This window comes from Patiria miniata, unplaced genomic scaffold (assembly GCF_015706575.1).
Source record: "Patiria miniata isolate m_02_andy unplaced genomic scaffold, ASM1570657v1 HiC_scaffold_24, whole genome shotgun sequence".
Taxonomy (NCBI): Eukaryota; Metazoa; Echinodermata; class Asteroidea; order Valvatida; family Asterinidae; genus Patiria; species Patiria miniata.
In genome coordinates, this window is record NW_024037063.1 from 1,714,699 (window position 1) to 1,737,209 (window position 22,511).

Here is a 22,511-nt window from a genome sequence, read left to right on the forward strand (position 1 = left end):
TGTTTTAATTCCATGTATTCAAATTCTTAAACTGTCTACCATTACTTTTTCAAATCTATCCGGCTCAAAACGGGGATAGACATTTGAAGTTTTGATGAATTCAATGATGAGGTATGTATACTATCAATTCATTAATGCCATATTTTGTGTTACCATTTTTTAGATATTTAATTAAAAAATGACCCACATTTTTGCCAATTAGCACAATAAACGATTAAAGTTAAACACTATTTCATACAGGACAAGTTGAACTTAAGGCTTCACTTGTCATTTCACCTCTCTCCCCCCCCCCCCCCCCCCCCCCCCCCCCACGGACAATGAAGTTTATTTATCTTAATATGAAGTAATACCAAATTGATCATATAATAAGAAAAATTGCAGGAAAACCTGCACGATAGCCATGTTCACCTAAGTCCTACTACTCTGAATATCATTTAAATTTTTTCCCCTACAAATGTAGAGATAAAGGTCCTTTTTGTATGCCTTTGTACAATTATTTACATTTTATATGATTACAGATATATGAAGTTGTTTTTTTTTTTTTTTCGATGTTTGAGACTCCTGAACCCTTTCCCCCAGTCTGCCAACATTAATTAAATAATAAATGCCACGTGATTACTTCCTCCAAACGAGATCAGTCGTGGATTCTGTTTTGTTGCTTTTTCCTCCATAAAAAGCAGAGGATTGTCGAGATGGCCAATTCTGGATCATTAAAGAGCACAAGCATTGCAGAAAATTCACTTGAAATAAAGTTCTACTTTGATGACTACATACCGGAGTAAAAAATATTGCCGAAGACTGGCCATAATCTTTTAACTCCCCCCCCCCCAACCCTCAAGAAAAACCTCCCTGACTTTTCTTGACCAGACTTTTGGCAAGGAAAAATGACAATTATTAAAAATAAACTTATGTAAATCAAAACGTTACACATTAAGCACATGGAGGTACTACAAGCTACAAGACATGCACAAGCGACACAGAACAGATGCACATTTAATAAAAATAATCTCGATTCTCCCTTGCATAAACAATTTGTCTTCAAGAATCAATATAACCCCTAAGTCATTTTTGTTCTTTTGTTCAAAGTTCTACTAGTTTTCAAATATTGTTTGTCCTTAAAATCGTTTTGCTTCACTCCTTTCATCTAGACATCTATTCGGTTTGCGGCAGTGTCGTTCCTGAAAGTCTCCCACCAAAATATGAGGCTGTTATCATAGCACCTTCAACAGAGCAAAGCTTTAAATATACCATATGTTGGTCCTTTTTCTGAGACATTTGTGTTTTCCAAAAGCCCCCCCCCCCCCAACACTGCTTATTTCCCCAAGACCACCATAGCATTGCCAAAGCTCGTATAGAATGGAAGAAATAAAATTAAACAAAATACAGAATCAAAACAGACAAGCAACAAAATATTTTGTTCCATTATGACGGACATTTCTGGAAAACAGGACTTCGACAAACTCCCACTGTTATTTACTCCAATGAAAAAAATCCACCAATCAAACTGCAAAGGCTGAATCACATGGTCTCTTACAACCAATCAGATTCATGAGGAATGTATGAATGAATTTTACACCAACTTAAAAACGCCAGTTAATCATATGACCTACCATTTCCGATCAAATAAACGTTTTGACAAAAAAATTAATAGAAGTGGGCAAGTTTCCGAATTTGAACCAAGAGTGGAAACTCCGTTTACAAAAACTTTAACAAAGTCATGTGACTTGCATCATGTGACTTGCATAAAGGATTTAAAACCTAATCACATGATATAGACTGATTGGTCTATACCCTGTCCAATCACAAGCCACGGAGGCCTCAGTAATGGTTACAGCACTTTGCCAGTTATTGTACAAAGCAACTGCTTACTCTGCTCAATAAGCTGGCACAATGCGTCCACCATAACTGGAGGCCAACACAAGTTGTAAAGTGATAAAGTGCCCTGATTGGTCGATACACTGGCCAATCACAAGCCACAGACGAGTCATCATACTCGGAGCTGCTGGGAGACTTGTAAGAGGACCTTGAGTCCGGGCATGAAGGAGCTGATCTCTGAGAAGTACACGCTGGATACCAGTCGCTTGTGGACGGACAGCCCAGTCTGGTAGTCGTAGCCACTGATGCCGGTGGCTATTTCGTGGAGGCCGGCCAAGATCATTGGAGGTAGCTGAAGAAAAAAAAAGAACATTTATTACAAAGCCATTACCACCCTGCCTGTTACTCCCTGTACCGCCCCAAACCTCCCTGCCAGTTAATCCCTGTAATGTCCAAAACCACCCTGCCAGTTAGTCCCTGTAATGTCCCAAACCGCACTGCCTGTTACTCCCTGTACTGCCCAAACCGCCCTACCTGTTACTCCCTGTACTGCCCCAAACCACCCTGCCTGTTACTCCCTGTACCACCCCAAACCACCCTGCCTGTTACTCCCTGTACTGACCCAAACCGCCCTGCCTGTTACTCCCTGTACTGCCCCAGACCTCCCTGCCTGTTACTCCCTGCACTGCCCCAAACCGCCCTGCCAGTTACTCCCTGTAATGTCCCAAATCGCCCTGCCTGTTACTCCCTGTACTGCCCCAAACAACCCTGCCTGTTACTTCCTGTATTGCCCCAAACCTCCCTGGCAGTTAACTCCATGTAATGTTCCAAACCCCCTGCCTGTTACTCCCTGTACTGCCCCAAACCGCCCTGCTTGTTACTCCCTGTACCGCCCCAAACCGCCCTGCTTGTTACTCCCTGTACCGCCCCAAACCACCCTGCCTGTTACTCCCTGTACAGCCCCAAACCGCCCTGCCTGTTACTCCCCGTATTGCCCCAAACCACCCTGCCTGTTAGTCCCTGTAATGTCCCAAACTGACCTAGCACTCTTTCATGGATTCATCAGGGAATAAATATACAATGTAATACAATGTAATACAATGTAATACAATGTGATACAATTTGATACAATGTAATACAATGTAACACAATGTGGTACAGTTGCAGATGGGTCACAAATAGGTGAGTCATCTTAAAAGTCTATGTTGGGAACTTACCGTTCCATCGCGCAGTTTGTCGTAGAGAATGTTCAGTTTCTTGCTCACGTCTTCTAGCTTTCTCTTGATTTGCTGGGGAGGTTGCAAAACAGTATAATATAAAATGAAAAACTGAACATTTTGCGATGTTCTTTTCCCCACAGCTTTAGGACTGCAAGGTACAGCATGGTGAGAAATTTGGAGGAATCGTTGGTTTCATTCCCAACAATGAATAATAACGATAGAATAATGAGAGTGATGTGTTGTCTATGCATTCTGCATCAGCCCTTTAGCCCAAGTACTGCCCCAAACCGACAGGCCTGTCACTCCCTGTACTGCCCAAACCCTCCCAAGCACTGAATGGTTTTCTGGATGCATCAGGTAATCGAATACAATGTGATAAAATGTCGTTCAGGTGCTACTAGGCGAAAGAGTAATTGGTTCACTGTGGATTTGTTTCTATGGAATGTATTTTTTGTAATACAAGGTGAGTAAAAAAAACCCGAAACCCAGATGTCGGGACTATTGTTTTAGTGAAGTTCTGCATGTAGCACTTTCAAAATCTAGGATATGAAAGCCCAATTCATAAGCTTTCTTTTAGTACAAGAATCATTCAAATCACTCGTGTACTTTTCAAGTTACGGAATTTTAAACACAACCACCGTTTTAAAGTTCTGTCCACGGATCACAAGAAGGTAAGTGTTCTTTCAGCAAAACGAAAACAAATCTAGGGATGTGTGTGAATTGTTTTGTTTTGCTGAAAGAACGCAAACCTTTCTTTTGTGATCCGTTGACAGAACTTTAAAATGCTGGTTGTGTTTAAAATTACGTAACATGAAAAGTACATGAGTGATGTAAATGATTCTTGTACTAAAAGGAAGCTTATAAATTGGGCTTTCATATCCTAGATTTTGAAAGTGCTACATGCAGAACTTCACTAAACCAAAAGTCCCGACATTTGGGTTTCGCTTTTTTTGACTCCCTGTATTCAGATAGGGAATGATTGGCTTAACGGTGTTCTACTCACCGGGTGATTCCCGCCGGCTTCCCTGCACCGCCTAGCGAGACCCTCGTAGGTGTCGGCTAAATCCTGGTGCTCTGCCGGTATCGGGCCTTTGGGCACCTCAGGCTCGGCAGCCTAGATGTCAAAGAAAGTGTTACAATACATTTTCAGAAATTTAATCTGTGTTTTTCCCCCAAACTTTGTATCTTTGTTCAAAAGTGTATCAATCAGTGTAATTTCATCGCTGCTGTGCGATGAAATTATGAGTTCTTCAAGGCCACGGTTGATTTGCTTATGAAGTAGGCGACGGAAGAAGCCTCGTATCGTCATATTACTCGTGAGGTATTTTCTCATCATTTCCTCCAACTCGTGGGTCCCTGAGGAGAACACGTGACCTTACTGATGTTGGAAGGTATACTGGAAAAAATGTTTGCAACCTGACGCCACTTTTTTCTTCATATATCATCTCAATGAAGGTCAGTCATTGCAAAAATGATGATAGGACATGAATCTGGGACTGAGTAACATTTCCAATTTTGTTAGGATATTTTCTTGACTCTCTATAGACTTTGTACACAACCTCTGAAGTGGCGTCAGGTTGCAACATTTATTTCCGGTATACTCAAGCTCCAGTCAATATGTGACCATCAGCCCTGAAACTTAAACTCAACATTTGTCCTGTTAGGGCTGTGCATCGGAACCGGGTTCCCGGGTTCCCGATGTCAGTAACCGGTTCCAGACTTTGGGATGAGGGGCCAATTTCACCGCGCTGCTAAGCACAAAATCTGCTAAGCACAAAAAAAGTCTGGCTTATAAAAGCAGGTTACCAGCCAAAACTCCATGTGATGAATATTGCCCGTGATTAGTATTCAGCTGTTGTTTGGTAGAGCATGAAAATCACATGGAGTTTTGGCTGCTAAACTGCTTTTATAAAAGCCAGGCTTTTTTCGTGCTAAGCAATTTTTTTTTGCTTAGCAGGGCCGTGAAATTGGGCCCAGGTAGCAATACCCAATTTGATAAATTACTTGGTAACTTTTCAGACACTGAAAAGTCTTGAATGCCATTTGTGGGGAATTTTCAAAATGAAACCATGGAAAACCAACGTGGATTACACATTTACATGCATTTTAATGCACGACAGATGACGCTCGCAAAAGTTGCAGTTTTAACCGCCAAGCTATAAAGCCCTTCAAACAAATTCCCGAATTTGAATTTTGGGGTTAGGTTTCTTTTACGGGTATCCGCGTTATATTTCACTAGGGTGCCCATTCCTGTACTTTCCGTAAATGCACACTACTGAGTGCTGTAGAACTGGGCAAAAACGGGAGGCATTTATCATCCCGAAAAAAAATCTGATTTTGGATTAAAACCACCACTGCAAAGCTGATATTTTAGTTCAAAGCTTGGCCCTTGCCAAAAACAGCGATTAGTACGGACACCAGACACAAAAGCACACTCAAAAGAGATACAAGACACTCATACCATTGCTACCTTGCATACCCACACAAAAATGCTACAAGCTTTTGATGGACACTCATTGCTGCTAGAGCAATATACCCTTTTTTCCTTTTTTTTGGGACTAAAAACATACTGCAAACTTTTTCCCATAAACAAGCTAGACCATTAGACAAAGGGATACCAAGCTTACAGGGAAGCAAGCAACAGTTAGTCAAACGTTTGTTAGTTACAGCAAAAGGGTTTTGCTGAAAATGCAATTCACAGAGAAAATCAGCACAACAGGGGTCCATTCATAGAGCTGTTTGTCAGAAAATAAACTTGCTAAACACTGATATAACTGATATAGGTTTCACATTTATCGTCCAAAATATTGAATACTTTTATCTACATTAACCCTCCTGTTGTCCGAGCTGTCACAAACAGTCAAAAAAATGCCATGCTTTTTACACAGGCTAGTCACCAACAGATCATATTTCAAGCAAGCACTGTGACTAGTCCAATTCAGTCAACAGACATAAACAGGCAAGGGGTAGGCAAAGCTGGCGTATCAATCACCTACAGTCAAAGCATAGCTGTATCAAGTTACATAAACAGTCACAGCCAGTCAATTCTGCTTTATGTAGGCTGGGAGCTCTTGTTAAAAACAGCAACTTGATTGATTTTGAAGGAAAGGACAACTTCGCACAGATTTGCAAAGGAAGGTTAAGTCAACTGCAGGTTTTTTTTAATACTGTGATCGGCAATACTTTTTTTTCACAATTTAACAGCTCTATAAATGTTGGAATGCTACCACCTGTGCAATGCAATTTTGGCCATTTGAAAAAATGATTCTTGTTTATGATTTCTGACTTTTTTTTTGTAGACATTCTGTTTAGAATGAAACAATTATTTACATTTTTTTTGTAATTTCGATGATAATTTTATATTTTGGGCAATAACTCTTAATTTGTTTTGTAGGTAGATAAAGTAAAAGAAAATCTGCGTGGTATGTGAATTTCCAGTGCCCATCGATGACAAACAAAAATACATTTTCATATGGCCAGTATAGGTTTTTGTTTTGACTACCCGTGGGTTTTGTTAGTGTGCAGGTTTACCTTGGCGTTACGGGTAGCGTATTGTGAGGAAGAGGGTGGTGGTAGCTGTGCATTATGGGAACCACTCGGCAATGGCTGGCTGTTATACATGCCCTGACTGTATACCTGCTGGGGCGGGACCTGGGCGGGGTTGTACACGCCCTCTCCAGCGATCGCGGCCGGCGAGTGGGGCGGGGTCGGGTCCTGGACCCCGCCCACAATCGGCGCCATGATGGGCTCGGGGGCGGCAAATTTTGGCTGCTCCTGTTTTGTCCACAAAAAAAAAATCACACTTTTTAAACATTGTTTTCTTTCAGAACATATTATTCAAGGGTTCAAACTCATTGTAGAAGCGAACACGATTCAAAACATGTGATTTCATGGCAATTTTTTTTTGCATTTCGAATTTGCAATAGTTGTATAATTAGTATCTGCCAGAATGTATATGCTTGGGATAAATTCAATCGTACTAAACTGAATTGAAAGTCAACAAAGTTTTACAAAGGAAGTTTCCTGTGCTACCTTTGGTCTAATGAGAGGAGGGTCATTCCAGGCTCCTACGACCGCCTTAGGCTTCATGGCCGCCGGGGTGCTTGACTGGTATCCTGCAGTCGGTGCGGATGACGCTGGCTGCTGTCGCTGCGGGTAACCAGCCAAACCCGGTGTCCTCTGCTGGGGTACAGATGGTGTGGACGTCGGTCCGGTTTGTTTCATGTAGTCGGCCGGGTTGTACATGCTGGGGTTGGGGTGCGCGTGCCGCTGATCCTGCTGCAGTTGTTCCTGTGTGGGCTCATGGTGGTAATACTGCTGCATGCTGGCCTGCTGGTAGTGCGGGTACTGCCTGGGGCCGCTCACGTTGGCGTGCAGGTCGCCGCTGGGCTGGCGCTGCCGTGCGGTCTGGGCGTCCCCTGCCGCCGCTGGTTGAGTTGGCACTTGCTGCGGTTGCCGTTGCTGTTGGGCTGGCTGTCCGTAGCCGTAATTGGACGACTGGGCCGTGGCGCTGACTTGGGAAGTGTAGTACTGGCTGCTGGATACGGTTGTGGTTTTGAACGGGTCCACGACATTGCCCTGTGTGGAAATTAAAGAAGGTGACTTCATTTGTCCATCTGAGATCAAATTAAAACTGTCCACAGATTTTAACTCTCACTATATTACTGCTGCTAAACCTGTTTACATTTTTATGCACAGGAATGCTAAGCTATTTCTCTAATAAGCAAATTACCACCTTTCTAATCAATCCATTTGGATTTTTTTCTGATAATTTTTTTTTAAAACATCCTCAAATGCTGTCTGGCAAACAAAAAATATCCTAAAGAGACAGTTTTGCAAAGTCGGAGAAAGGACTTTTTCGCCTCACCCTGCTGAATGGAGACTTCCCAGCCTGCTGCGTCGCCGCCGATTGCCTCGTGGGTGCCACACCCACGGCGGCGCTCCTCTGCGACCCGGCCACGGCGGCCACTCCCTGGGCCCGGTACAACCGATCCCGGAGCTCCTGTATCTTGGGCTGGGCGGAGTCCCCCAGGTAGCTGGTGGCCGAGGCCAGGTTGCCCTGGGCCGCCAGGAGCTGGGCGTAGCTGGTCAGCTTCTCGGCGAGGACCGGGGAGGTGATTTCGGTGCCGTTGCCCGTCTTGAGCTGCAGGGCCTTGCGCAGGATCATCACCTTCTCGACAAGGTCCTGGAGTTTGGAGAAATGAAAATAGAAAGTCAAGTATGTGGCTGAAAGGAACTGTGCTATTTTGCTTATCATAGGAAGTAGCAGCATGAAGATGGTAGACAAAAAGGGGGGGGGGGGGGGGGGGGGTGGACACTACAAGGCAAGGGGGGCGGGAGAGAGATCACAAGGACAAGGTTACCGAGTGGGGAATGTGGAGGACAAAATGACCCTTGTTCCCACAGTGCCAAGGACTAAGCATCTAGTGTTTGGAGCTTGCGCGGCAGATTTTACCAATTTCTGTGGCTGTCCACAGCCACAAAAGTACAGCAGTGTTTTATCCGATTCACCTGATATTTCTACCAAGAGTTTTTCCACTCAAGATAGTCAGCAAACTTGGGAAAACGGCAACCAAACATAATTCATTCTGAGGTAGATTTTGTTATCAGAGTGCTGCAGTAACCATGCAATCATCAACAAAATGCACGTAACAGTGGTGGGATTGGGGAAAAATTGGGGGGGAAAAAATGCCAAAAAAAATCCACGAGATATTCGGCAGAGGTTTTGAAAGTCACTTGCGCAAAGCAATGAAGGGTCTATGGTATATGTTAGTATTTGCCTAAAGGAACATCGTCAATTTATAAAAAATCCGGAAAGCAGAAAAAAATCCCAGTCCAAAAAATCCTAAATTTGGAAAAAATTCTTCACAAATATCACTTAAGACATAATTATTGAAAGGGATATGTACAACTGGACATCGGAATCCTACATTACTGAATGTTCTCTTAGCTAAATGCTCACAAATTCCACTTTGGGCAACGTTACTTTCGTAGGTAATATAAATCAACGGTTACCTGCAGTTGTAGCGGGGTGTTTGCAGTGTGCGTCATCTTGGCCCAGCAGGCTACCAGTTTATCCACGTTGCCTGAGCAGATGTAACACAGGCAGGCTTCAGCCGACAGATCGCTGGATTCCTCCGACTCGAGCCGACCGGCTAAGGCATCTGAAGTAGGACAAAAATAAACCGTTCAAATTCCTGTTACTTGAATTTCCAGTAACTCTTAAAGCTATAGTCCATCATTTGTAATTTGTGCATTTTGTTCGTTTGAAGCAACAAAAGGGTTCAAAATCTAATGAAGGATACCGAACAACTAACCTGATGAAGTTTCAGCTAAGCTTCAGCTGTACATATCGAGAAAAACAGCATTCTAAGATCTCAGTTTCAAATCAAAAGTTACTGAATCATGTTTTGAATTGTTTTGAATTGCAGCTATACGCGACGTAGCGCACTGATCAGACGAATTATAACAACCGCGCGCACGTGTGCGTCGTTCCAATACTTGTGCGCGCTGCGCTGAATAACAAAACGAACTACTAATTTAAATTTTCCTACGGTGCTTCTTAAGAATCACCGTTGGAAATGCCTTCTTTCGTTGATTACTTCAAAATGACAGCTTCCCAGAAGGAATAATTTCACAGGGAGTTTAGTTCCCTTACTATCTTTCAACCAAGTTTGTTTTTCAACAATAATTACGCCAGTTACTTTTCGGATGGCTGCAAATGATGGACTACAGCTTTAACCCCACTTCACATATGTGAGGCGTTCTGGCAAAATGAACAGAACTGGGCAGAGGTCGAAATGGGGGTTTGCAGATATTGGGAAAAAGAATACAATTCTCCTTAAAAATACTGTTTGTTCCACTTCAATCGGACATTCTGTTGACAAGTTATGGCTGTTTAAAGTTTGCACTGATCATGTCCAAAAAGTACAATACCGAGAGAAAAAGGCCCTTAAAGTTTCAACGGTTTTGTAGTCGTGAAAATGAAAGATGCCAATTGTTTCTCCTCATAAACACTTTTATTCCACGATTTTAATACTATTTCTTTAAAATATTGTGACGTAGACATATCAAATGTCAATAAATCTGAAATCAAAAAACAAAATCACCTCCAATTGAGTTGTTGCATTATTTCTCTCTTATAGCCTATGCCCAGTTCCGTCTCATTTGTGCCAAATGCCTCAAATATTCAGTCTAAGTCAACTCTCAAGCTTCTACGAAAAGAAGTCAGTGGTTTTAAACTCCCAAGAAACTTGAGAAGTGTCTTGCGATTTTCCTTGTGATTGACTTAACCATTTTAAGCCTGGCATATTGTGACAGTGACCACACCCAGGCGCAGGATCGTTTTCACGAACCTCGATGCACGACGGGTTCAGGCCATGATCTGTGGGTAGCACACCCCGATTTCTCAGGCCTCGCTTGCTGCAAGCGGGTCACCGACAGATATTTCTGGCCTCGGTTGTTGCGTGTTTATCAGTCATCCGATCTGAATTTTGGAAAACTTTTACGTGTATGCACGTCCTCCGGCACGAACTGGTAATAATAACAACTCTGGGCTCATATGAAGTGTGAGCTTACCGCATAAAGTTGTGAACTGACTAGCCGATGCGTACGTCAGCAGGGCCGTTAGCGTCTCCTTCCAGTTGTTGAGATCGCAGCATTCCACGATGTCGGTGAGATCCTTGGTCACTACTGACGATATCAGCTAACAGATTAAAAAATTTAGAATTTCATTATGTAACAAATGTTCTTTCCATTAAAATGAAACTTATACTATCACCATTCTGAGCTAAGAGTCCTGCCGAAAATTTTTGTGCAAACTCAGTAAGCACAGATCTATAGTTGAGGGATGTACGCATGCCCATAAGCCAATATTCCTCGCTAACCTGTGAAATATGTTAACAGTAAGCACAGATTTTCTGCTACAGTACGTAGGGATTTTTTTCGCTAACAGTAAGCAGAGCCATGAAATCAGTTTACGTTGACCAACTGTGTCAGAAATTCTGCCAAAGTTTTTCGTTCCTCACCCTTGATATGTTGCACTTGACTTTCTTGAAGTACCTGCGCTGCGTTTTGCTGAGGAGTTCGGGCCCGCCAGCGATGGCCAACAGGATGGCGTCGGCAAGCCGGTCGTTGTGGAGACACATCTCGACCGCAGCCTCAAAGTTTCCTGTCAGGACCGCTTGGCTGATTAGGCCATCAATGTCTGGACAAAGAAGGAAAAATTGAGGAAAATTTTGTACCAAATCCTCCACATTTTGTCAAATTCTCCAAAGTTCTCCACATTCCTTGTCAAATTCTCCATAAAATTTCAAATGTGCTCATCACCTAAAGGGGAGAATGTGAAATTAAACAAGGAGGTGATAAGAGGTTTACCTCAAGATTTAAAGAAGTTTTACAAGGTTTAAAAATGTTTTACAAGGTTTTTGAGAGGTTTAACTAGGTTTTAAGAGGTTAGTTTGAGTTTTTAACAGGTTTGCAAGGTTAACGAGGTTCGATGAGGTTTACAATGTTTTATGAGGTTGATGATGATTTATGAGGTTTACAAGGTTTTGCAAGGTTTCAAGAGGAGCTACAAAGGATTCAACCTCCATTCGGCAGGGCTCTTAGTTCAGCGACATTGGATTTTGTTGCATTTATTATTGTTGCACAAAGAAAAGTTAAGGGTTACATTTAATTTTCGAGTATTTTTGCCAGAACCCCAAAATAAGGCTCTGGAACTAAATAAATGGATAGAGCTTAACCAAATGAAAAAAAAAGGAGAAACAGTACATATTGGAAGATTTGTCAAAGTTTTTAACAAACTTACCATCCTTTTTGGAGATGGTAAATGGTGAAGCTGATCTAGTATCTGTGTCAGGTTGGTTTTCCACCTCCACTGGTCCGCCGGCTGCTATCGCATCGAAGGCTGCTGCACCGTCAGAATCTCCTAGCGTATCGCTTGGAGTCTGCGTAGAGCGATCATGGAAATGTTTAAAGACCAACGAAACTTTGACCAAACTGGAAACCGACACTAAACTCCATAGACTATTTTAAGCTTGGACACTGTAGAGAAATCAGATTTTCTAAAAAAAAAAAAATAAAAAAAAATTGGAGCGGGGAGGGGGGTGTGGGGGATGATCATGCTTGATGACCAAGGCTAAATAGAAGGCATTTAAATTTTTGAGCGAAGGTACACGCAACTGTTTGGTGCAAAATTCAAATTTTTCCTTAAACTGACAAAAAAACTGGAATTTCTCAGTTTTTACTTGTCTAAAAGATTATAGAAAGCTTGACTCCGAAATCACATAATTAAAGATAAAAGAGCAAAATCTAATACCACTTTTGACATTGTGACTCAGTACCTTTAACAAAAATTTCTGTCAGTTGGATCCAATTTTATTAATTGCAGGACATCAGAATCTCAAAAAGTACAACAGAAAAACCGACCAAAAACAGACCAGTTTTGAATACAGGTAACAGTCCCGACTCCTCCAATTTTTAATATGATTTTTCACACCCCCTAAGAAGTTAGGGTTGATATCTTCTAGCTATCGCCTCACATCAAACAAGAGTCAGCCCGTTCCCGTGACCCATGACCCCAACTCACCTTTGACCCCACAGCAGGCGACCCCGTGCCGCTTCCAAGCGTAGCCTCCGACCCTGACAACCCTCCGTCCAGGTTCTGCATCCGCTCGGCCAGTTCCTCGGCGTTCACGGCGCCGGGCATGCCGTTGGTCAGTCCGGCGCTGGGGGCGCTGGTCGCTACTGCAACCTTGCGTAGAAGCTCGTTGGAGTCAAAGCCGAGGAGGGACACGAAATGCGGCCTAGGGTCCTTCTCAAAATTGACCTGGGAAGAGAATTTTACATTTTTGAAACGAGATCAGGCATCAGTGATATACATTTTCTGTAGGAGTGTTTTCTTTCTTTCTTACTTTTTTCCTAACCTCACACTTCCCTTCCTGACAAGCAAAAAAGTCCTAGAAGAACAGAAAACTCAGTCGAGTAAAATGACTCCCACCTTGAGGAATTTCCAGATCTGTGACTCCATCTCGTCCTTGGTCTGCGTGATCTTGGCGCTGCAGAACTCCAGGAAGTTCCCCTTGGCCAGTGCCTCCTCCAGAGCGTTGGAGCGGTTGACCAGCTCCGTTTCCGTGACGACCTGGCTGATGCAGACCTGATTGGAAGGCTGCTGCTTGGAGGACTGGAAGGACACCAGTTTCCCGCCAAACTGAAACAAAACGAGTTTGAAAAGAGATTTGTAGCTTTACGTGATGGAGATCACGAGAAAAGTTTGCGGATAGACTATGTGGAACAACTAATTCTACAAGAAATATTATTAGAAGGGTCTTAGAATGTGGACTCCCTGCGCAAGTACGCCCTCAACGATAAATAAAGGAGAGTTGGGGAGACTATTTGGACAGACATTCGAACGCATCGTCGACGACGCCTGATCACGCGAAGACACTATGACTTTGTGCACAATCAGAGTAAAATTAGTCATGTGTACTTCACGGTATAAAAGCGCGAACCAGTACGCGCACGCCATGTGTTTCGTCCACTGGGCTATCAAAAGGGGTAAAGCGCCCTCTCTTGTTCGCACACGAAGCCCATTGGGGCATTGGGGTGGTACAGCTAGTATTCATTCAGGGCACCGCGCAATCTAATCAGTTATACAAAACTGCATCAAGTCTCAAAAGTAAAAAAAAAAAAAAAATGGCCGTTCTCCACTGGTTGTCATTTCCCCAGTTAACAAAAATCCTGAGGTGTCTTACCCCAAAGGTTGCCCCCACTGGTCTACGCAGCCACTTGGGTGGTTTCTTGAGGAAAATGGGCTCAGTTGTGGGCTGCGTCTGCTGCTGAAGCTGCTGGTTGAAACCGGCAGTTCCTGGGAAAGAAGACGCAATCTGAAAGAAAAAAATTAAACAAATTGCACGATGGTACTTCAAAGTTGAAGATTTGCAGTTGTCATGGAGGTGCCAAGTACAGAAATGTTCTAAGCTCCAAATATAATTGCTTAGCAAAAACAGGATACCAGTCAAAATGTCATGGAATTTATATCGCGTGAGACCGGTGACTAAAATTTTGTAAGCATGAAAAATATTAGCTGGGCAAAACCAGGATACCAGCTAAAATGTCATGGGATTTATATCACAGGAGACCGGTGTCTGAAATTTTGTAAGCACAAAAAAATATTTGCTTAGCAAAAACAGGATACCAGCAAAAAACGTCACGGGATTTTATATCACGTGAGACCGGTGACTGAAATTTTGTTAGCATGAAAAATATTTGCTTAGCAAAAACAGGATGAAAGCCAAAATAACATGGGATATATATCACGTGAGACCGGTGACAGAAATTTTCTAAGCATAAAAAAATATATGCTTAGCAAAAACAAGGTACCAGCCAAAATGTCATGGGATTTATATCACGTGTGACTGGTTCCCCTCTCACGCTTGCTTGATGCAAATTTGCTCAGAAGCATACTCTGCGCAATGATATCGGGCTTAGGTAATAAATAAGTTTTTACCTTGTCTGCTTGTCGTTGCTGTAACTGCTCGTCGCCTTTCTGACCGCCCATCAGGGAGTAGAAGGTCACGCGGCCGTCAAAGGAAGAGCTGGCGATAACGGCCGGGTTGCGCGGACACCACTGGACGTCGAAACTCCACTGCGATGAGGTGGGCAACTCGTAGACCACCTCCCCGCCCTGGACTGAGCTGTTGGGGTTCCAGCAGAGGATGCGGTTGTCTTTGGCACAGCTGAGTAAGAGATCAGGGTCCTGGGGGCACCAGGCTATGGAGAGTACTCCCCTGGAAAAAGAACGGCCAAAACAAGATCAACGTTTATTTTTCCAATTGAAAAAAAGTACTAGATAGTACTCTCCTGGAAATATAACAGCCCAACCAAATCAGATTGTATTTTGACCTTAAACAAAAAGTCAATTGCATGTACTCCCTGTGGAAAAATAACAGCCACATTAAATGAAATACAGAAGAGCATTGTTATTAACGGAAACTTTGCTGTAAACTAAACTAAAACTCTATAAAAATTCTGCTATTAAAAACCATTGAATTAATGACCAGAAATAGAAATGTTCTCACCTTTGGTGATTTTCTAGGACTTTGAGTGGCGACGTTGCAAACCTGAGATCCCAGATCTGGACCACTGGTGAATGGTCGTCTTCGGAGGCCAAGGCCATCTGTGTCGCAACCTCTGGGTGCCAGGCTACCGCCTTGCACTGAATCTATGGCATGAGCAGATGAGTTAAATGCAAGATATGTAAGTTTTGGAAGTGAGGTAGCCTGGCCACCATACACCTATTCAGAATGTTTGTAAATGTTTGAACTTAGTCACAAGAGAGTATTTCCAAGCCTTGTAAGGCTGTGCTAAATATTTGGATATATTCAATCGATTGTTCCATATTCTAATTTATTTCATTCATGAATATTCAGAAAATGAAAAGGAACTGATCAATTTTCTTGATACCCGAGTTTTATTTCTGATTTTGCTTTATTTGCTGAAAAGAAATTTGAATCTTTGCGCACTAAATTATTCATATTGAAAGCGGCCATCACCAAGATGAACAAAACAATTGATAAGAGCTTTAATAAGAGGTCAAATCAGAAAATAAATTGACCGGGTGAATTTTAAAAACTTTTCAAAGAGACTGAGGGAAGACGGTTAAAAAATCTCACCCTTGCACTGTGGTCTGTGACTTTGATGATAGGCTCGTTCTTACGCAGGTCCCAAACCACACAGCGCCCTCCTGGGTTGGTGGATGCCAGGATGTGCTGGACCTGCCGGTTCCATGCGACGCAGCTGATCTCGTCTGTCGGCTGTCGGGGATAACAAGACAAGGCAAGCCTGGTAAAGCTGGTCTCAAAGTGCACAAAATTTGCGTTATATCTTGAATTTGCTCTGTGGAGGGTAAACTACTGCCTCAATCCTTCAAAATCCTCCAACAATCACTGTTAAAGGCATATAGGATCATTTGCATTTATCCCACAAGTAACCTATCAAATTATTATCAAAAAGCTTACTTGATTAAAGATCATACTGGTACTAACATTTATCAATCTGGCTTGCTGTCATTAAGAAGAGGTCAAGAAATGTAGGTGATTTCCAATGATCAGTCAATTGACTGTTTTTTGGAAAAACAAGAGTGCTATCGACAAAATGGTGCTTCATGATCAAAAGGTTGTGCTTAGTTTTCCACAGTTTTCTTGAAAAGTGTAATATCCACTGAGCTGAAACTTCAACAGGTAAGATTTTGAACAGTCTTCTTTGGATTTTGATTGTTGTTATCGGAAACGAACAAATGCATGAAAAGCAAATGATTCTATACGCCTAAAGCAGCATGAATGATAGCCAGTATAATCTAGGCCTAAATTATGCATGGCTAAGCACAAACAACTCCAGGTACAGCTCAAGACATTGACACAATGCATCCTCCCAAATCAACAAGCACCCAACAGGCACACAGCCCCAATCCTCCAAAATCCTCCGAAAGCGTCTAGTTGATATTAGAGGATTGAGGAAGGTTAGGGTTTAATTATTGCACTTACCACCGATTTTGCTCCGGGGGTCATGGGGGTGGCTAGGTTGTTCAGATCCCAGATGTAGATCTCGGATTCGCTGGCTCCCGACGCCAGCAGGTTGGGTTGAAAGGGGTTAAAGTCCAAGGCTTTCACTGCGCCCGTGTGCTGTGGGAAGAACAAATAGACAACCTTGATAATGGTAAGGTTGTTGGCACTCTGCCATGTGGGAATCGTAGACAGCGAACGTCTCTTCATCATTTTCTCTCTACAGGTTTCTTCAGGTTTGCGAGCTACAATGCTATTTTTGATGAATGCTTAGTTTCAACAGTCCGAGTATCACCCGTTGTCTAACGAGCCGCCTCCGTAACCAACGTCCGAAGAAACTTGGAAGAAACAAAATACGAGGAAACTCCGATCTTCACAAGACTTTTTACAGTGTTTTTCATTTTTAATGGCATCAGTGTGAAGTGAAAAACGAGGAAATCAGCTGATCCGAGGAAAAGTTCCATGCCTGATGTATGTGAGCAAAGCAAATTTTATGCGACCCCCTGTGCGCCAGCCAATTGTAGTCGGCTTTAGAAATTGTGACGTCGTTTCAACCAGAAATATGGACGAAGCTGTTGATTGGCCCATTTGGATGCCATGTTTTTGTAACACAACAGTGGGTTACAGAAGACGTGGAATGTTCCCGATGAATTGTTAGAATCTCGAGGTCAAGACGCAGTCTTGTTTTGCATAATTAATCGCCGAATCTGCTCGCATATCATAGACCCTTGCTGTGCAAGAGAATATTCCAAAGACAAGGTTTCAATACCAGAAATGAATAATAACGGAAAAAAAGTTGCAACCTGACGCCATTTTTTTCTTCATATATCATCTCAATGAAGGTCATTCATTGCAAAAATGATGATAAGACATGAATCTGGGACTGAGAAGCATTTCCAATTTTGTTAGGAAATACTTAAAACATTTTCTTGACTCTCCATAGACTTTGTATACAATCGCGGAAGTGGCGTCAAGTTGCAACATTTTTTCCATAATAACAATAATAACTAACCTTCTCTATCTGTGTTATCGAGGCCTCTGCATTCTCAAGCAGCTTAGCTGCATCGTAGATGTGAATCACGCCGTTGTCTGTCCCGCCTACTATCACTCCGTTCTGCCTGGTGTTGTTGCTCATGCCGTACTTTCCCCACACCACCTTGTGAAATCTGAAGAAAAAAATAAGAGAAAATGACGAGTTAATGGGCTCAAACTCAATTGTAGTACCAGTATAAATAATGAAATAATATGAGATTTTGAGCTACACAGGGCAAGCCATGTCTTGTTCTATCATGTGTGTTAGGCCGAAACCAAAGCGTCGTCTTAACTTTAGTTGGGACCATTGCTACAATTAGGGCCTAATGTGTTCCCCATGAGACAAATCGGTGTCCCAACTAAAGTTACAGGCATGTAACTGGCAATTTAGAACAAAAAACGAGGAAATTCCAAACCGCACAAGACTTTGTACAGTGATTTCCAATTTGTATTGGCATTCATGAGAAGTAAAAAACGAGGAAATCAGTAGATCCGAGGAAAAGTTGCATGCCTGCAGTTATGATCTTCCCTACTACAATTAAGGAATTCCCAAACTATTGTTGAGATTACTGTCCAGACTGTAGTTGGGCTAGACTGCTATACTTGGGCCGTAACTTCCATCCTGTCCTTACAACTGTTTTTTATGAGTTTTTTTTTGTTACCTGTGTTCGGTATTGAGCGTGGACTTCAGTTGCATGTCCACTGACGGATCGGTCAGGTCCAGGGCGTAGATCTCCAACGCTGCGCTGGTACTGAACGTAGCATCCAGCTGTTGGGCTGCCGTACCCGCAGCGACGTAGACAGGGTACTGCTCCGCTGGACTCCACGCTATGTTGGCCGTCCGACTGATTTCCTTCACCTTCATGATGACGACTCTGCTGACAAAATCAGGATTAAAGAAAAACTTAAATGAGTTGCGTGCGACTTAAAATCACAAAAATTGCCCCCGCTTCACATAAATTCTACATGAAGGTAGGCCTAATCCTCGTAACTTACCCTGTAAAAAAAACCCCAAAAATCATGTTTCATATTTACGTGGTAGGTGGCTAGGCCTAAGTAACAAACAATCATGAAGAAGTAAACATAGGTCATGTAGGTTGCAAAATCAGCAGCCGACCTTCGGATTGGCCCTATTTTTAATTCAGAGAAAAAAGAATTTTGAAATATCAACTATTCTGATTGTAGGAAGATCATTTTTGATATCAAATTTGTCAACATGGTCAACATGGTCAAGAAAAAAATGAGCAAATCTTTGAATTTTACAAATACAATATCATTTTCTTTAATTCCAATTGTGACTTTGACCATGGAGGAAGGAACTCTATCCTCATATTTACTAGAACCGGAATCAGAATGGATGTCAACATGGATGAACTTTGCAAATTGCATTGGCCCGTCATGCCCGTAGCACACGCACAACGCACTAACCCCGAAGTCCCATTGAAATAACGTTGTGCTACACCTGGCGAAGTTTCCGACGAAATAAGACCAACATACTCACCTTTCAAAAACACACTAACGCCACAAATCAATCGAGTCGACCAAAACCACCGCCACCAGAAAGTGTGATGGTTCCAAAATCTATTAACTCTTTCACGATCTGAAAATCTTTAAGGTAAAAATCGGACAATTTATGATGGATTTGTGCCCAGACGATGACATCAACGTGGCATGAGCGGCCTTCCCACAATGCAGAGCGCCACCGAGTTTGCGCATGCGTAAGACACGTGGATCGATTAAAGGTACAATCTCATCTAGACATATACGCATACACGGTATACGCTGGACGAAATCTGTGATGCACATATCCATTGCCATTATGGGGTAACCCTATACAATAGCACTGCCCGGCTATCAAGTGACGGTCGAGTGAGTCAGTCAGTGAGTCAGTCAGAAAAGTAAAACTGGATCCTAGGCTGGCCCTCTGAGACCAGCCCCCCCCCCCCAAATAATCAAAATAAAAACGAGCTTAAGGGGAAGGGACTAATGGGGTAGCTCTGGAGGGGGGGGGGGGATGCGCGCGCGATTCTTTTGCTAATCAAGCAAAATCGTGTATAAGATTCGATGAAATATACTCACATTACAATCTTGGCAATGCCCAAGGGAAATGAGGTACTCGGTTTTAAAGTAATGTGACCAACAACATGCTGAGTATTTCATTTTCAATAAAATTAAAGTTTCATTTTTATTATTTATTTATTATTATTATTATTATTATTAATGGTTTATTATATTAAACTTTCACGGCCATAAGGCCGAATTGCAGTTTAATTTACACACATTAAAAATCGTTATATATTAAAATTACAGAGAATTACATCGTGTAAAAGATACATTAAAAAGGTAAATCACAACAAAATACACACAAGTAATAAAAATTAAAATCATTCAAATCCGACTGCGTAAAATACGCAGTCGCAGTCCCCCCACAGAGATGGCCGTCATTGAGTGAGCTCTATACGTTCATGAATACCCAACCCACTACATGTAATAAGTTAACCAGAAACTGTGACCAACAACAAGTTCCTTCATCAACTCAGGAAAAAGAGATCACCGATCCTTGTTAATCAGAGGGAATAGAGCTACATTTGTACCTGTTAGTCCTGCAGCGTATTGTGCTGAGATGATCATTGTTCCTTACACCATTGTTCCTAATCGGGGGGCAGCCAGTCTCTGAATTTGTGGGAAGTGACACCATTAATTTACACCATTATTCATTGGATAAGTTATCAACATACAAGTAATCCTTTTTCAATTTTGAGAGCTGTTTTCAACAGATCACAAGAGTAACATTTATAAGGCCAACTTCATAATTTGGTACAACTTCGCCCATCCAGGGGAGATTTAAAAAAAGAAGAATGAAACTGCATTATAATGCAAACTGCAGTTTCAAAAGGCAATTACATGATTGTATAATGCTTAAAATTCAATATTTCAATTTAAAGAAAAACGTTTACTTGTTAAAGTTATTAGAAATATAGACATAAGTACAATCATTGAAAACAGTAAACCACTGTTTTTAAGTATAGCAGTCAATTTATGACAATATAAAGCATTCAAAGTAACTTGGACTTTTTTTTAACATTAATGTTACATTCTTTGGCTTCATTAAGTATTTCAATTTAGTGGTGGATCTAGAACCGTCTGAGGAAATGACAAGTATTCTTTACGAATGGTATGATTGGTTTGCGTGTAATTTCTCAGTACTGGGCAGTTTCGTAAATTCCAGTTCATTTTGTACGTCCGACCACAGATACTGGAATTTGTATCCTCATGGAGACATTTCTTTGTTCTCGTGTACTAAAGTTTTCGAGTTTGAGAGTACAGTTTCAAAATGATCCTATTTCAACCAGAGTATTTCCTGGGCTAAAATATCGGACTTAATATCACTTACATAAAATACTTCAACTTGCGACGGATCAACCCATCTTGGGAATTCCTAGTTTTTGAGTGAAATCCATTTATCTATTTCGTGACTAACTTTGTGTATTTATCTATAGAAATTGCCTTGCGAAGACGTATACAATCTTATCCAGAGGGTACCGTGTATTAGATCTAGTGAGTTTGTTTCTTTTCATAGGGTGGAGCTTGTTTCTGCATTCAATAGGGGACGTTGAACAATAGAGGACAACATGGTCCCCAATGTGATATGTGATACATTACTATAATAGGCATCTAATGAAAAGAAAACAATTACAGGCCAAACAAATGTACTACCACCTTGACGACCTTGTAAAATCAAGTGCAGCTGAGAATGTAACAAAGATATGTGGCTCTTCGTGAAAACGAAAATCTCAGTTGACCTACTTTTACGCGTTTCCGTGCAACGGATTTTGTACACGGTCATATAATATAAGGGGCCAAAATGTATGTGGCTCTTTGTGAAAACGCAAAATGCTATTATCAAGATTTATTCCCCTTGCATCATTAATGTAATTTGAAAATTAATGATGTTTTGCTTACAGAAACATGTCAAAATGGTCAATCACAATGTTTTAAAGCAAAATAGTGAAAACAAATCGTCATCGAAAAAAACCAGTAATTTTTGACATTAAGTGGCTCTTCGTGAAACGGTGACGAATTAAACATTCCAAAAACCATCTCAGATCCCTGGGGAGTATACAGCTTGATGCTGTCTGCTATAGGCGCTAGGAATCTAATTCAAATTACAATTACCATCTCTGCCCTCACACTTATACCCATTTACTCTATGGTGGAGAGAAGCAATGAGTGTCAGAATACCTTGCCGAAGAGCACACGCACCATGTCCCCCGGCTGGACTTGAACCCACAACCCGCATTATTACCCGCAGACCACGAATTCAATGCCACGAGTCTATTTTCAAAATAGCTTTTCAAATGCCACAGACTAATATTCATAGTTTTTTCTTTTTGTTACTTTTTGTGTGAATGAGGTTCCAGACATGATCAGCAGTAATAAAACAGTTTTTGTTCTTGGGTCGGGAGCCAAAACAGGGTCGGTTGGAATTATCAAAGAAATAAAAATTGATGCCAATATACATGATAATGTTTTTTTTTTTATTAATGAATCCGAGTTTAACCAGAATCGGTCGAGTTGTTTTCCAAGTAAGAATGCGGAACATCCATCTCAGGAGTGCGGGTCTTCACAATCACAATGACGACAATCCCGACTACTACGACGAGGAGAAACACAATTCCGGTAATCTTTGGGCACTTGTTAGACATGCATTTGGTATGGTTGCTGGAGCCTACCCTGGCTTGCTTCTGAAAGGATGTAGAACGAAAAGAGATGTTAACCTACAATTCAAAACACAGTGTTGCAGAACAGGCTTCTGCTCAATGGGGAACGTCATGCTTTGAAATCTAGATACGTGTACTTTCTTGTGTATTTATTGGGGCAA

At 41.9% G+C, this 22,511-nt stretch overlaps 1 protein-coding gene across 3 annotated transcripts; it reads right to left on the reverse strand.

Annotated features, from left to right (window-relative positions):
* Positions 1-312: 312 nt before the first annotated feature.
* LOC119731715 (protein transport protein Sec31A-like) lies at positions 313-19,340 on the reverse strand. Of its 3 annotated transcripts, none has more exons than XM_038204939.1 (20): positions 19,131-19,340; positions 18,292-18,504; positions 17,610-17,763; positions 16,580-16,717; positions 15,710-15,850; positions 15,116-15,258; positions 14,545-14,824; positions 13,790-13,921; positions 13,036-13,245; positions 12,625-12,864; positions 11,845-11,983; positions 11,063-11,241; positions 10,614-10,740; positions 9,051-9,199; positions 7,903-8,220; positions 7,068-7,613; positions 6,672-6,809; positions 4,039-4,149; positions 3,033-3,104; positions 313-2,167 (listed from the first exon to the last, which is right to left on the reverse strand). In XM_038204939.1, exons 2-20 carry the CDS (start codon positions 18,492-18,494, stop codon positions 1,988-1,990), a joined length of 3,600 nt encoding a protein of 1,199 aa, XP_038060867.1. In that variant the 5' UTR covers positions 18,495-18,504; positions 19,131-19,340; the 3' UTR covers positions 313-1,987. The 3 variants fall into 3 exon arrangements, with proteins under 3 accessions (XP_038060867.1, XP_038060865.1, XP_038060866.1); XM_038204937.1 differs by having other exon boundaries at positions 6,567-6,809; XM_038204938.1 differs by having other exon boundaries at positions 6,567-6,809; positions 18,292-18,507.
* Between the last annotated feature and the right edge of the window lie 3,171 nt (positions 19,341-22,511).